Below are 15,294 nucleotides of genomic sequence, written 5' to 3' on the forward strand. Positions count from 1 at the left end.
CCTAAACCTAAGCCAACACTCCTCAGGCTGATTGACACTGCTTACAGCTTCAGGTTTTTCCCACCAGGAAGTCATTTTACAGTTTTACAGTTATCCTTACTGTTTCTAAGGATACTGAGAAGTTTGTGGAAGGAAACACTTCTCCAAGGAAGCGAGAGTGCCCTTCAGCTCTCTGCTGTCTCTGTGAACTTGTACCATAAAGACCTTCTGCCCAAAACTCTCTGGGATCAAGCTGAGGTCATCTATGAAGTTGGGCCAGGGACCCAGCGTCATGTTAAAATGTCTTGTAATTTGATCCTGTTACAGATAACAGTCCTCGTCTTGTGCCCACCTCCCCTGAGCGTAGTGAAGCTCTCCCCCCTGTCTTGATGGGTTCACCCTGACAGGGTTTCTCTTTCCTTCGGGGTGAGTGATGAGAAGCTGTGCTTGCTTGGTTACCCTCAACATTCCAATAAATCTTTTCCTTCTCTAGCTCACAATGCTAAGATTGTGGCGTTGAGGGCAGAAGCCTTCTTGGGGGAGGGATCTACAGTACTCTTGAGAACTGGAATTGTTTGTGAGCCTCTGGGAAATCTCCAGTTGGGCTAGCATGAGCCCCAGTTCTTTCTGGAAAAGACTAGGGTCTGTGGGACCACCAGACCATTTCCTGGTAGAGACAATGATCTCTCCTCCTGCCAAGCCACAGGGGCCTGGCTAGCCTTCAGAGGCTCCATCCCCAGCTGACTGTTTCCTCAGACCACACAGTATCCGTGGAGACAACATGCAGATTTAGAGCCAACTCCAAATGAAAGAGCCCAGCTTTCAGTCTTGCAGGCCACAGTGCAAGGCTTACTGGGTAGATGTCCTGATAGACTCTGAAGAGGGAAGAATTGCGCTATAGGGGAAACAGAAGGAATCACAGGTCAGCAGAGTCCCTAAAAGCACTCATCCTCAGGTGTGCAGAGTCTTGCAAACAGCATGGTGATGTGAGGCCAGCAGGTCTGTGTGGCACCGAGTCTTATTTGTCCATTCTGATATGACTGACTGACTACATACCTGCAGTGTGCTGCCATTTGCACAAACAACAAAAATACCAAGTTGGCCAATAGCTCTTTCAGGAGCAGACATGCTGCAGATTATGAAAAGTAATGAAGGCCATGGTACATGTGCATGAATGACTGTGGCCTGCTACAGGAGGTGGGAGAGGGGGAGGAGGAAGAGTCTTCACAGCAAGAGGATGGGCCTTGTATGATGGGAACAATTCAGGAGGGAACAGCATAAGCTGGAATAATCATGATGGCGCTTACTCTGTAAAAATGTATTTGGAGCCTGATAATGTAGCCACTGTTCCTGGTTCTGACACTCACTGTGAGCTTAAATTATCTGTTTCCACACTTTAGTTTTAGTTTGGGCCTTTAAAAAAAAAACTCTATTACATGAACATGGTCCTACTTAACTGATAGGGTTGTTTGAAGAGATGTAGTTCTTAATCTTCACATATAATTTATTATATTATGATGACTCTGAAAGTAGTTTTTTTAATATTCATGTTCAAAGATGGTTATTTATTTATTTATTTATTTATTATATGTAAGTACACTGTAGCTGTCTTAAGACACTCCAGAAGACGGCATCAGATTTCATTACAGATGGTTGTGAGCCACCATGTGGTTGCTGGGATTTGAACTCAGGACCTTTGGAAGAGCAGTCGGTGTTCTTAACTGCTGAGCCATCTCACCAGCCCTGAAAGTAGTTTTTAAAAATTTCTTTTATTTGTATATGTATGTCCATAGGACCCTAAGGGCATAAGAGATCCTAGAACTGGAGTGGTAGGCAATTGTGGGGCACCCAGCGTGGGTGCTGGGAACAGTACTGAAGTCCTCTGTAAGAGCTGCAAGTGCTTCCAACCACTGAACCATCTCTCCAGCCCTCTGAAAATAGGTTTTTACAGATGCGGAAAGAAACTCTCAGGTTGCTCATAGTTGTACATATTAAAGGCCAGTGTGGAGACCCGAATCCTTACCTGACATCTAATCTCTCCCTTATTCCTGTATGTCTAATATAATCAGAAACACTGGATTTGGGGGAATGAAGTCATCTTTTCAACAATTCATTTCTTGTTAGAATCTTTCTTGGTAGACCACGCTAATTACAAAGTTTGGGCTCTTCCTAGAAAGACAGCTGTGCTTTACCAAGAGCCTGTCCACAAACTCACTCATGAATGTGCTTCCTGGAGGGTAAGTGGGAAAGCCAAATCAGCCTAATATGGAAACAGCTACAGCTCAATAATAAAGTTTTTTTTAAAAGATGTACAGAAGATATATAGCAGAATGTTCATAAGAAACAATAAGTGAATGGATAATGAACATTAACAGTACTCAACACCATTATTAAGGAAATGCAAATTAGCCCTACAGTGATATCCTGTGCATCACTGCGTCCCAGACCTAACACCAGATTTTAACCAGGATGCAGTACAACCAGAGCTCTTGATGTTTGAGCTTTTAATTTGTCCGTTTGTTTTGAGATAGAGTCTCACTACAGTGTTGGCTGTTCCAGAACTCACTATGTAGAACAGGCTGGCCTTAAACTCTCCTGTTTTTAATAGAAAAATGACAGACTTTGGAGAAAGGTCTGACAGTTGCTTGCACTTCCTCTTTGCTGCAGCCATCCTACTCCTAAATATTCTCCCAAGGGACATGATAACCTAAGTGTGCAAAGCCACTTGTACAGACTATAATCATCCTTGCCTACTATAACCAAAACTACCAAGCACTCCTTTGCCCATGGAGTGTCTCCAGTGGAGAAACTGGCTTACCCACACAATGTTAGCACTGCACAGCAGTAAATAACCTTATACACATGAGAACACGAGGCCAATCAGCACTGTTTCCCTAGAGATGAGGAAAGGATGTAGAGCCAACTCCCATGAAGCTATGGTTTCTGTCTCTAAACCACAATGTGGTTTCAAAATCATTCCTTTCAGGAAAGAACACACAAAACCTCATACTATGCTGTCATTTACATTTAGTCCTAGAACAGATTAATCTATTACAAGAACACTGGTTGCCTCTACAATGTGTTCTGGAGATAGATGTTGACAGGAAAGAGGCATTAGACCATTTTCTGGGACCTTAGGTGGGACTTTAAGTTTAGGGCTTCCCTCCCAATACACATTGCTATGTCGAGTATGAACCCAAGGTCTCATGCCTACTAGGCACTCTGCCACTGAGTTAGTTTCATCCCCAGCCCCAGTTCTTAGGAACATTCTATATCTCCGTAAGATTTGGAGTTACAATATTTTATTAATTAAAACCCAGGTAATTTTATGAGAAAATTTTGAACGAAACTAAATTTTGACAATGCAGAATACCCATGTGTGAAATTTACTCCGTGATGGAATCAATGCTATAATAGATGAGTGGGCTTGTTGGTGTGTACCCATAGCAACATGTTAATGGTGGAATTAATTTACATGGTTGGAGGAACATGTTTAATAGCTGCTAATTCTTTCAATTTTGCCATACACTCTTATTTATTTTATTATATTCTTTTATTAAGACCACAGGGAGGGGGTAGGACAGCTCTGCCCTCACCGTTGCGGGCTAGGTTTTGAGCCAAGTAAATAGAGTCACTGGACGGTTCTACCTCACGCCTGTAATAGCAGCACTTGGTACCGGGATGGCCACACTGCATATCGAGCACTTCCTAGCTGGTGAAAGCACCTATAGGTGCGCGGGCCCTCAAGCCAGCTCTCTTCCTCCGCCACACGCCCACACCCCTTCAGGCCAGGTCGGCAAAATCCACGATCTGTTGACGGACCTCCGTGTCCCTCCGGTAACCTCGGAGTGGTTTCCGGGACGGCGCCGGAAGTCCTCTCTCATCCGGCTTCCTATTGGATGACCGCCTTTGGTGGGCGCGGGCGATGCTGGGAGGCGGAAGCGGCCGCAGGTATGGCGGCTGCCATGCCGCTCGGTTTGCCGTTGCGGTTACTGGTGCTGTTGCTGGTGGGACGGGGCTGCTGTGGCTGCGCGGAGGGCCCACGCGACAGCCTGCGAGAAGAGCTCGTTATCACTCCACTGCCTTCCGGCGACGTGGCCGCCACATTCCAGTTCCGCACGCGTTGGGATTCGGATCTGCAGCGGGAAGGAGGTGAGTTCAGGACCCCAGGAAAATGTCTGCAGCACCTTGCTCAGTTCCTAAAGAGAGCTACTCAGGGGTGGGGCTTGGGTCGCCGCTCACCTGCCTTGCTTTCTTCAGTGTCCCATTACAGGCTCTTCCCTAAAGCCCTGGGACAGCTGATCTCCAAGTACTCCCTGCGGGAGCTCCACCTGTCGTTCACGCAAGGCTTTTGGAGGACGCGATACTGGGGGCCACCCTTCCTGCAGGCTCCGTCAGGTGCAGAGCTCTGGGTCTGGTTCCAAGACACTGTCACCGAGTGAGTTCCTAACTTGACACCTGTCACAGGCCATGGAGGGGGTGTGGCAGGCAAAGTGTTGTCATCTTGTCATTGGCCTTGGGATCTGCTACTCCAGTAGGTAGCGGTCACACCAAGTTAAAACTGATTTTGGAAGTAAGGATTAATATTACAGGGCTGGAGCGATGCCCCAGTCAGTAAAATGCTTGCTACTCAAGCTTGACGACCTGAGTTTCATTTTCCAGAACCTACATTAAAAGTCGGGTTGCTGCTGCCGGCTTCTAGGCCCATAACTGAGGAGGTGGAGACAGGAGGAACAGGACTGCTGGAAGCCAGTATGCCTGAATCAGTGACTTCCAAGATCAGTGACAGAAGTACCCCCCTACACACACACACACACACACACACACAAACAAAGTACAGAGGGAATAAAAGAGACATTGGTTGCTGATTTCTGGCCCTCACAGCTATTTGCATCAGTATGCATGCACATACAACATGAAGAAATTACATTATTATTGAGTGAACATCGTCTCCTGAAAACTTCCAAGTCTGAGGTACTACATGCATTTCTCGAGGCAAAGAGTAGGTGGTTGGTTCCTATTATTGGGATATAAGGTCACAGATAATTGGCAGACTAGGTGTGTTGTTTTTGTTTTTAAGACATTTGTTTGTATTAAAAAAAAACAAACAATACCCATGCCTAACAAAACATTTGTGGGATAGCAGTGGGCTACAGGATGGTCTTTGTGAAATAAAGCAAGAGTTTCACTTTAAAGCATAATCAAGTTTCTAGCTGTTGTCTGTGAACTACAGAAAATCGCCCAGTAGCTGCTGTGATCTTCCTAGAGTAGAATTTTTTCCATGCAGAGATTGCAAACTTATCTCAGCATAGGCCACAAAATACCGATGACAGAGGGAGTTAAAGCATTGGTGAAACCCTGGAGTGAGAATTTAAGGGTGTCTCATTTGCCTCTTAACTACCCTGCAACATCAGTAATGCAGACATTACCAGGTTTAGAGCCCTGATAGGGAGGGTTAGGGTTAAGAGTCTGTGTGACGATCTGAAATAGTCACCACTCAGTTCCTATGGATTGTAACCTTATGACAGTTCTGACTGTCACTTTCAAGAGAGATCAGACTTTTGCATGAGGAAGGACATGTAAATATCAACAAGTAGTTTTAAAGTTTTTGGAAAGCTGTGTAGGTTGGTATTATGCACAGCAGATGTAGCAGGTGCTTAGGGCGATGAGCTGCTGCCACCTAGCCATCGCCTAGAAGGGGCTTAAGTGGGGTCTTGGACTCTCAGAAGCACAACACTACAGACCGTGCTTGAGGTGAGCAGAAAAGGCTCCTTGGGTAAGACCAGATAAGACCTCTCTGGATAAGACCAGAGCAGGACTTTGAAGGCGACAGAACCATGAGCAGAGTGTTCCCAGGCAAGATGGACACTTGAACAAAGACCTGCAGGGCTGCTGAGATGCCCAGAGAGGGCGCTAAGGAGGTAAGGCGAGGCAGGGGCATCCCTGAGCATCATCTGGCTTGTCTCATGGTTGAGATGCAGCTTCACTCTACCATAGACTTGGCAGTCAGCTGTGGCTGTATTAAGGAGGCCACACAGGATTTGGGGTTCCGAGGCTGTAACCCCAGGCCAGTGAGTAGGTTTGTCTCTGTCTAGTGTGGATCTGTAACCACAGGCCAGTGAGTAGGTTTGTCTCTGTCTAGTGTGGATCTGTAACCACAGGCCAGTGAGTAGGTTTGTCTCTGTCTAGTGTGGATAAGTCCTGGAGGGAGCTCAGCAATGTCCTCTCGGGGATCTTCTGTGCATCCCTCAACTTCATCGACGCCACCAATACCGTCACTCCCACCGCCTCCTTCAAACCTCTGGGACTGGCCAATGGTGAGATAGCCCCGGGCCTTTCCTCCTTGTACCCTCCATGTTCGCATCCTTCCCCTTGGGCTCCTCTTCCACAGCGGGGCTAGATGCTAAATGTGGTGGGTGTACAGGTCCCAGGTAGCTTCCTAAGACTGCTGTCTCTGCATTGCTTCCTCCCTGGAGTCCCACCTGGAGGGGGGACCACTTGGCGGTAGTACTAGAGTGGTCCAGCAGTGGGTGGATGAGGTCACCTACATCTCGGAGGGACAGGACCCAGCTCTGTCTCCCTCAGACACTGACGACTACTTCCTGCGCTACGCTGTGCTGCCTCGGGAGGTTGTCTGCACTGAGAACCTCACGCCATGGAAGAAGCTCTTGCCCTGCAGTTCCAAGGTGAGTGAGGACGGGTGGGGGGATTGGAGAGGGCAGATGTGTCCCTCACAGCCTGGCAGCCAGGGTATAGTTAAGGGAATCTGTGCCCTCATGTCAAGTGGGGTACTGACCAGCCCCGTGTCTCTTCCTGTCTCCTCCAGGCCGGTCTCTCAGTGCTATTGAAAGCAGACCGCTTGTTCCACACCAGTTACCACTCCCAGGCAGTGCACATCCGGCCTATCTGCAGAGTAAGTCATGGGGAGTAAGGATGGGTGTTATCCTTGGCTCAGAGAGGCAGCAAGTTAATGTGCCTGACTCCGGGGCTGAGTAGCGAGTGGCTGGAGTGCTACTCTGGATGCGGGTATTGGCTCTGCACCAGGGTAATTGAGCGGCTGTCTGGGGAGCATTCAATAAATCTTCCTCATGGAGCACAAAATCAGGAGCAGCAGCCTGTGAATGCAGCGCTGGCTCGGTCACTCGCCAGCTGGCATGACCTTGAGGAAGTCATTTCATTTCCTTGAACTTCATTCTTTCATCTGTCACATGAGAGTAATAGATTCTACTTTGAGGGTGGTTTTAATGCTTCATCAAACTGATGTACATAAAGCTGTTGACATGGGATCTGGCTCAGGGTCAAGTGCTCCCCAGGGAACGGTAGCAAGGCAGCCAAAGTGAAGATATGAAGAAACAGGTGTGTGTGTGTGTGTGTGTGTGTGTGTGTGGCGGGGGGATGTCTGTCCGAGCCAGTCCTTGGAGCTACATGTTAGATGAGAGTCCGGTCCCTGACTGACCATCCGGCCCCTATGACAGAATGCTCACTGTACCAGCATCTCCTGGGAGCTGAGGCAGACCCTTTCGGTTGTCTTTGATGCCTTCATCACAGGACAGGGGAAGAAAGGTAAGCTGTCCTGACACCTCATCTCTATCTCCCTGTCGAGGTCCTGCTCTGACTGCATGGACGCACCTATCCTAGCCCTCGCTCAGCCCTGTTCTTTCTTCTCAGACTGGTCCCTCTTCCGCATGTTCTCCCGGACTCTCACAGAGGCCTGTCCATTGGCGTCTCAGAGCCTAGTTTATGTGGACATCACAGGCTACAGCCAGGTACCAAGGTGTCTAGCCACACACACACACACACACACACACACACACACCCTTCTTCCCCAACATCAGCCTGCCCCTCTGCTTGCTTCTGAATGCTGCTCTTGTATTGCTAGGATAATGAAACACTGGAGGTGAGCCCTCCCCCAACTTCCACATACCAGGATGTCATTTTGGGCACCAGGAAGACCTATGCCGTCTATGACTTGTTTGACACAGCCATGATCAATAACTCTCGAAACCTCAACATCCAGCTCAAATGGAAGAGACCCCCAGATAATGGTGAGTTGATGGGGTGGGGTTTGCAGCAGATTCAGATACGTTTTTTTCTTCAAATTCATAGGGGTTCAGACCCAATTCCCTGCCTTAATATGTTCCTGGTTCTAAACCCACGTCTTCCAAGCCTTATGACTGGGCAAGTTCCTGGCTCCACTAGGCATTACTGTCTGTAACAGAACAGGGCCAGAGGTCCCTAGTGGATGGATGTAATAGTAATGTAAAAGAGAGTTCTTTTGTGCATTCAGTTGGCCAAACTGTTTTAGATGTATGCCATGCAGCAGACATGGAGTAGTAGGTAAGACTGGCTTACTTACCACTCCTGTGCTGTAAAAGAGAAGCTTCAGTTTCTGAGCGCTGTCACCAAGGGAAAGCAAAGAGCACCCTGGAGTACTGCTATGGCCGGAAGGGACACCGTGCTGGACCCATGAGCCCTGGTACTATACTAGTCATCATCTCTGTAAGCGAGGGAAGATGGATGGTTCCAGAGCCCAGGCTTCCCAGTGCTCGTGCCAGAGCTTTTTCTTTTCTTTTCCTTTCTTTTCCTTTCTTTTCCTTTCTTTTCCTTTCTTTTCTTTTCTTTTCTTTTCTTTTTCCTGGTTTTTTGAGACAGGGTTTCTCTGTGTTGCCCTGGCTGTCCTGGAACTCACTTTGTAGACCAGGCTGGCCTCGAACTCAGAAATCCGCCTGCCTCTGCCTCCCGAGTGCTGAATGCCAGAGCTTTTCTGCATCTACTCCCTGACCTGGGACTCTGAGCACGGCCCAGGGAGCTGGGGTGGGAAGTGAGTCTCTGTTAGGAGCAATGCAGTGTTGATTCCTTTTTCTCTTCGCAGAGGCCCTACCCGTGCCCTTCCTGCATGCGCAGCGGTACGTGAGTGGCTATGGACTGCAGAAGGGAGAGCTGAGTACTCTGCTGTACAACTCCCATCCTTATCGGGCCTTCCCCGTGCTGCTGCTGGATGTCGTGCCCTGGTACCTGCGGCTGTATGTGCACACGCTCACCATTACCTCCAAGGGCAAGGAGAATAAACCAAGTGAGGAGCGACCCCCCCCCCCACCACCACCCCCCAACACCCCCCATTCACCTCAGCTTTAGGTCCTCCAGACTCACTTCTCAACAGTTTCCAAAGTAAACCTGAGGGCCTGTGCAGGTGGGAAAGAGGGGTTAGGAACAGGTTCCAAAACTGCAGCCGAAAGCGTCACTGTGTCGGATTCAGAAGGAACTTACTAAGCGGCCACAGTTAGAACGCACACTCATGCTGATTCCTAGCGCCTCTGGGGCCAGCAGCCTTGTGTGTCCCCAGTGTCTCCTCCTGAGCCCCTAAGCACATTCTTGTGCTTCATGACAAAGACTCTGAGAGAGAGTGGATTGGCCCAGGAGAAACAGGTTGTGGAAGATGAGAGGGAGGTAGAAGTGGGGTGTGGAGTTTCTTCACTTTCTTGGGAGATTAAAGAAGTTGACTCGATAACACAAACACATCACTGTTAATCATAAACTTTCCTTTCTTGTTCTTCCCCAAATCACACATTGACATCAGCATTCCAGATTTTAAAGGTTCCACGGTCTTTAAATATTCAAATGTTTAAAAATTCTCTTGGTTGGGCAGTGGTGGCACACCTTAATGCAAGCACTGGAGAGGCATAAGCAAGCAGATCTCTGTAAATTTGAGGCCAGCCTAGCCTACAGTGCTAGATCTAGGGCAGCCAAGACTACACAGAGAAACTCCGTCTTGAAAAACAAAACAAAAAAGTAAATTAAAAAAAAAAAAAAGGAAGGAAGGAAGGAAGAAGGAAAGAGAAAGTTCCATGTCTTTAAGATACCCAGTCTTAAAATTCAAAGTCTCAGCCAGCCTGTAATGGCCTTTAGAGTTTGAGGTTAGCTTGGTCTACAGAGTGAGTTCCAGGATAGCCAGGGCTTCACAAACCCTGTTTCAAAAAACCAAACAAGTCCAAGTCTCTCCTCTCCTATAAAATCAAAAATAAATACTTTCTCATTTCCAAGGGGAAGAACTCAGGCCCAGTCACAATCTGAACAAAGTAAAACCAAATCCAACAATACGAACAGCTCAGTCTCCAGTGTCTGGGACTCACTCATGGTTGTGTGGGCTCCTTGGATGAGCTTGGGTCACTTCTTTGACTCTGCCCTCTGCAACCTTGACTCTACCCCACTGCTGCTGCTGTTCTTGGTGGTCATTCCATGGTACTGGCATTTCCAAGATGCGGGGGTCATCTCCTGTAACTGGGCTGCTCTTTCACCAATAGACTTCCCTAAGCTTTCTTCAGAGATTCCAATCCTACCACATAGTGCCAAGCCTCAGGTGCTCTCATGACACCTTCATACCTTCAGAACCAGCTAGGTGACTAACTCTTACACTACCAAATTCTGCTGCCCAACACTAGGTACAACCTTGGCTACCTCTGGACACAGCGTCTGTGTGCTAACTCTCAGATAACACTTCCAGACTTCACCTCATAATGCTGGTCTCTTCTCAGTCACAGCTAGAGCTTCAGCTCACTGACCAGCATCTACTGTCTAGCAAAGCATGGGTTTTACTTTAGTGCTTCTGGTCTTTTGTTAATCACAAAATTCTTGAGCTCCAGTTGGCCAGACACCTCAGATTCTTCACATAGATGACCTGGTAGAGTCTTTGTTTCCCTTTGAAACTTCCCAAGCCAGACCTCCACTATCTGTACTGCTCCCAACATTCTTGTCCTCCAAGCTCCTGCAGAACAGCTCGCCAAGCTCTCAGCACTCAATGGTTTTTTTACCCCAAGGTTCTAAAGTCCTTCTGCAATCCTCTTTAAAACATGGTCATGTGTGTCAGAGCAATACCCCACTCCTGGTACTAATTTCTGTCCTAATCAGGTTCTCTGTTGCTGTGATGGAACACCATTACCAAAATCAAGTTGGGGAGGAAAGGGCTTATTTGGCTTACACCCCCACATTGCAGTCCATCTTGAAGGACACGGGCTTTATTTTTTAGGGAGTTTCAGGTCCTGTGTTCTGCTCACTCAGTTCTGTTACTACTCACATGATGCATTTCCTGTGCTTCCTTCCCAACCCCCTGGCATTGCTGTGGGTGAGGGCTAAGCCCAGGGCCTTTTTTGTTTGTTTGTTTTTGTTTTTTTTCGAGACAGGGTTTCTCTGTGTAGCCCTGGCTGTCCTGGAACTCACTCTGTAGACCAGGCTGTCCTCAAACTTAGAAATCCACCTGTCTCTCCTGCCCAAGTGCTGGGATTAAAGGCGTGCACTTCTACTGCCCAGCAAGCCCAGGACCTCGTATGTGTGAGCCAAATGTTCTGCTGAGTTCCTTTCTCCCCTTTTTAAAAAAAATAATGGTGCTGCTGGTGGGGGCTGCGGAGAAGGCTGAGCAGGCTAAGACCACTCACCACTCTTTGAGCTGACCTAAGTTTGGTTTCTTGCATCCATATCAGGTGGCTCATAGCTCCAACTCCAGGGGATCTAACCCCTCTTCTGGCTTCTTTGGGTACTGCACTCTTGTGCATATACCCACTCACAGACATACACATAAACGTAAAACAAAAATCATTTTAAAAAGAACTACTGAAAAACATGGTTGTGCTTGAGATTGAACCCAGAACCTCATGCTTGGTAAGTATTAACACTCACCTATAACAGGTCACAGCTCTGGGTGTTGATCCTATCCATTCATCTGTCCGTCCGTCCGTCTGTCCGTCCATCCATCCATCCATCCATCTATCCATCCGTGTATTTATTTGCTTTGGTTTTTGAGGCAGGGTCTCTCTGTGTAGCTCTGGCTGTTCTAGAACTTACTATTTAGACCAGGCTGGCCCTGAAGATCCACCTGCCTCCTAAATGCTGGGATGAGAGGTGTACTCCACTACCTCCTGACTTTATTCACTTACAAAGTAACAGGTTTTCTTAAGGCTTTCTCATACATACTTTTAAAAAAGTATTGTTTGCTAAAACTGGGTCATCTGTTACATAACGTGCGTGAGTTGTGTTTGACATTCTGGGTTTGTCCTTGTGGTGCTATTTAATATGTGTACCTCACCCCTGCATTCCTTGCAAGCTGGTATTAGATTTAGAAACCTGATTAGATTTATGTCCTATATTTTTGGCAAGAATTCCCAAATGACTAGACTTCCTCTTGTATTATATCAGACAGTGAAGTCTGCTGCCCCAGTTTAAATTTCATGATTTCATCATTTGTTTGTTTTGGGGAGGGGTGTTTGTTCTGAGGCTTGTGTCAGGGGTCAAAGGAGAGCTTGCAGGGGATGATTCTCTTCACAGTGTGCTTCCAAGGATTGAAACAAGCAAAGTTGTCAGGCTGGGTGGCAGTGTCTTTACCTGTGAGCCATCTCGCCAGCCAAGACGCCACCGTTTTAAAGATGGATGGGGGCTGGAGAGATGACCCAGAGGTTGAGATCACTGACTGCTCTTTCAGAGGTCCTGAGTTTAATTCCCACCAACCACATGGTGGCTCATGACCATCAATAATGAGATCTGGTGCCCTCTTCTGATATGCAGGCATATATGCAGGGAGAACACTGTACATAATAAATAAATCTTAAAAAAAAAAAAGAGGGATGGGCTGCAGTATCCATGGCAGCCTCTTTTGACTGTACCCTGGGATACAGGAAACATTCTCCAATTTTTGAGAACCTATTTGTTTCCCTAGCTTGACTGCCTTTTTTGCCCTAAGGCAGATAGTCTGAGTTTAGAAACAGTTAGATGGCTCTTGCCTCCATCCAGGTTACATCCACTACCAACCTGCTCAGGACAGGCAGCAGCCCCACCTCCTGGAGATGCTCATTCAGCTGCCAGCCAACTCCGTCACCAAGGTCTCCATCCAGTTTGAACGAGCCCTGCTCAAGTGGACAGAGTACACACCAGACCCCAACCACGGCTTCTATGTCAGGTGGGATCTACCCCAGTAAACTGCCCCCCCCCCCACCTACCTCCTACCCTTTGGTGGGAGGAGCTAGTGAAGAACACGCCCGTCTGTCTGCTTCTCTGTAGCCCATCTGTCCTCAGCGCCCTTGTGCCCAGTGTGGTGGCAGCCAAACCAGTGGACTGGGAAGGGAGCCCTCTCTTCAACACCTTGTAAGTGTGACCACACCCTTCCGCTCTCCCACAGTCATGTGAGATTTAGCAGGCCCTCTTGAAATCCTAGTGGCCTATGACATTGGTAAAGATGTATAAAAGGCTAAGACAAAAAGGTGAGAGTAGTTGCAGGTACCTACCAAACCTAACATCAGTGGAACGCTTACCTAGTGTCAGGGACTAAAGAGAGATAGAAGATAGACAACGTGGCCTGTCCCCTGTGCTCAGCCGTGGGCAGATTGTTCTAGATAGCTATGATGGTGGAAGCGGTGGTGGTGGAGGAGGTGGTGGTGGCGGTGGCGGCATGCAGTAAGTTAGCTATTTTGAGGAGAGCCATTAAGGCTGAGACTAAGGCAGTAGACAAGGCGGCCCTTTGCTTCCGTGCTGGTGCTCTCCTTTGATCTGATCAGGTGAGCCTGCGCTCTCTGGTGAGGTGATCCTTATTGGGTGTCAGCACTAGGACCTGCAGCACAAGCTGTGGAGAGTAGGGAGACGGAGGGTGGGGCAGCAGTCCTGTCTCAGCCCTCCTTCCCATCCCTAGGTTCCCGGTGTCTGATGGCTCCAGCTACTTTGTCCGACTCTACACAGAGCCCTTGCTAGTGAACCTGCCCACCCCGGACTTCAGCATGCCCTACAATGTGATCTGCCTTACGTGCACGGTGGTGGCCGTGTGCTATGGCTCCTTCTACAATCTCCTCACCCGAACCTTTCACATCGAAGAGCCCAAGTCGGGCGGCCTGGCCAAGCGGCTGGCTAACCTCATCCGCCGTGCCCGTGGTGTGCCCCCTCTCTAGTCCGGCGTGCCCGTGGTGTACCCCCTCTCTAGTCCTGTGAGCCCGTGGTGTACCCCCTCTCTAGTCCGGCGCGCCCGTGGTGTGCCCCCTCTCTAGTCCGGCGCGCCCGTGGTGTGCCCCCTCTCTAGTCCGGCGAGCCCGTGGTGTGCCCCCTCTCTAGTCCGGCGAGCCCGTGGTGTGCCCCCTCTCTAGTCCGGCGTGCCCGTGGTGTACCCCCTCTCTAGTCCTGTGAGCCCGTGGTGTACCCCCTCTCTAGTCCGGCGCGCCCGTGGTGTGCCCCCTCTCTAGTCCGGCGCTCCCATGGTGTGCCCCCTCTCTAGTCCGGCGCTCCCGTGGTGTGCCCCCTCTCTAGTCCGGCGAGCCCGTGGTGTGCCCCCTCTCTAGTCCTCCCTTTCCCCAGCAACTGCAGCTGCACTCGTCCGACCCGAGGGAGCAGGGCAGGGCTTTTTCTGCCACCCGCTGTGTCTCCAGAGTTAGCTTTTGAGGCTAACTCCCTCTGGAGCTGGTCTGGGCCAAGGCGTGGTTTCCAGTGTGGTAGACTTGAGCCAAATCCCTTCCCATCCTCTCCTGTGGCAGCCGTGCTTCTGCCTACAAGGGGCTCGTGCTGCAGTATACCGGACAGCCTAGCGATGCTTCCGTCTTTACTGGACATTCTGATGGCCCAGGCAATGGGCGCAGTAGAGCTGTGGTGCTGTTTGGGGGTGGGGTGGGGTGGGGTGGGGTGGGGGTGAGTGTCTGTGAACTTACTGATGTAATAAAGTGGCAGCCTTCCTAGGTCGTTGCTTCCTTCCTAAGGCCTGGGAAGAGTTCCCAGCTAAAGCCTGTGATGCCTATGGGCCCACCCCAGACAGAAATGCCTTCTCGTCTGTGTATCTCCCACCCCTCTCGTAATGACTCCCCAACTCTGGTTTTGGCTGGGAGATTTTCTGTAAATATAACCTATGATCATGAAAATCCTCCTAGCAAAGGCAGAGCAGAGTGGCTAACTACAGTGTGTCAGAATGGCGGACTCTCTGCGGTGCCTGGAAATGTTTGGTATTAAGGACCACTTCTTAGCCAGGTGCTGCACACCTTTAATCCCAGCGCTTTGGGGGGCAGAGGCAGGTGGATTTCTGTGAGTTTCAGGACAGCCTGGTCTACAGAGCAAGTTCTAGGACAGCCAGGGCTACACAGAGAAACCCTGTCTCAGAAGCTAAAGGAAAAGGACCGCTCATTAAATCAAGCACTAGCCCTGGAGCCTGCCCTTGCCTATCTCCTTTAGAGAACGCTGGGTTCCTGTAGAACAAGTCCTTAAGCAGTAAGCCTCCCCCACCCCAGCTTCGCCAGCATACTCAGGTAACTTGTTCTCTCTGCCCATAGCCCACGCTTCCCTCCCAGCTCGTCAGACAAAATG

The 15,294-nt window shown here is 49.2% G+C and overlaps 1 protein-coding gene across 6 annotated transcripts; it reads left to right on the forward strand.

Moving 5' to 3' along the window:
- Positions 1–3,463: 3,463 nt before the first annotated feature.
- On the forward strand, positions 3,464–14,675 carry Pigt (phosphatidylinositol glycan anchor biosynthesis, class T). 6 transcript variants are annotated; one of them, XM_006500421.4, is made up of 13 exons: positions 3,464–4,131; positions 4,240–4,417; positions 6,169–6,296; positions 6,565–6,665; positions 6,806–6,892; positions 7,455–7,542; positions 7,648–7,745; positions 7,859–8,024; positions 8,852–9,052; positions 12,757–12,922; positions 13,024–13,107; positions 13,649–13,884; positions 14,077–14,675. In XM_006500421.4, the coding sequence occupies exons 1-13, from the start codon at positions 3,879–3,881 to the stop codon at positions 14,091–14,093; spliced, it is 1,803 nt and encodes a 600-aa protein (XP_006500484.3). In that variant the 5' UTR covers positions 3,464–3,878; the 3' UTR covers positions 14,094–14,675. The 6 variants fall into 6 exon arrangements, with proteins under 6 accessions (XP_006500484.3, NP_001349574.1, NP_598540.2 ...); NM_001362645.1 differs by adding an exon at positions 4,864–4,953 and having other exon boundaries at positions 3,899–4,131; positions 13,649–14,675; NM_133779.2 differs by having other exon boundaries at positions 3,899–4,131; positions 13,649–14,675.
- The last annotated feature ends 619 nt before the right edge of the window (positions 14,676–15,294 follow it).

The sequence above is a fragment of the Mus musculus genome, chromosome 2 (genome assembly GCF_000001635.26).
Source record: "Mus musculus strain C57BL/6J chromosome 2, GRCm38.p6 C57BL/6J".
In the NCBI taxonomy this organism is placed as follows: domain Eukaryota; kingdom Metazoa; phylum Chordata; class Mammalia; order Rodentia; family Muridae; genus Mus; species Mus musculus.

Excerpts from the sequence above, each read along its gene's own strand:
- Pigt (XM_006500421.4), top strand. The coding sequence starts at position 3,879 with ATGACCGCCTTTGGTGGGCGCGGGCGATGCTGGGAGGCGGAAGCGGCC. Across the intron at positions 8,025-8,851 it reads GAAGAGACCCCCAGATAATG|AGGCCCTACCCGTGCCCTTC; the intron begins GTGAGTTGATGG and ends TTCTCTTCGCAG. Across the intron at positions 12,923-13,023 it reads AACCACGGCTTCTATGTCAG|CCCATCTGTCCTCAGCGCCC; the intron begins GTGGGATCTACC and ends GCTTCTCTGTAG.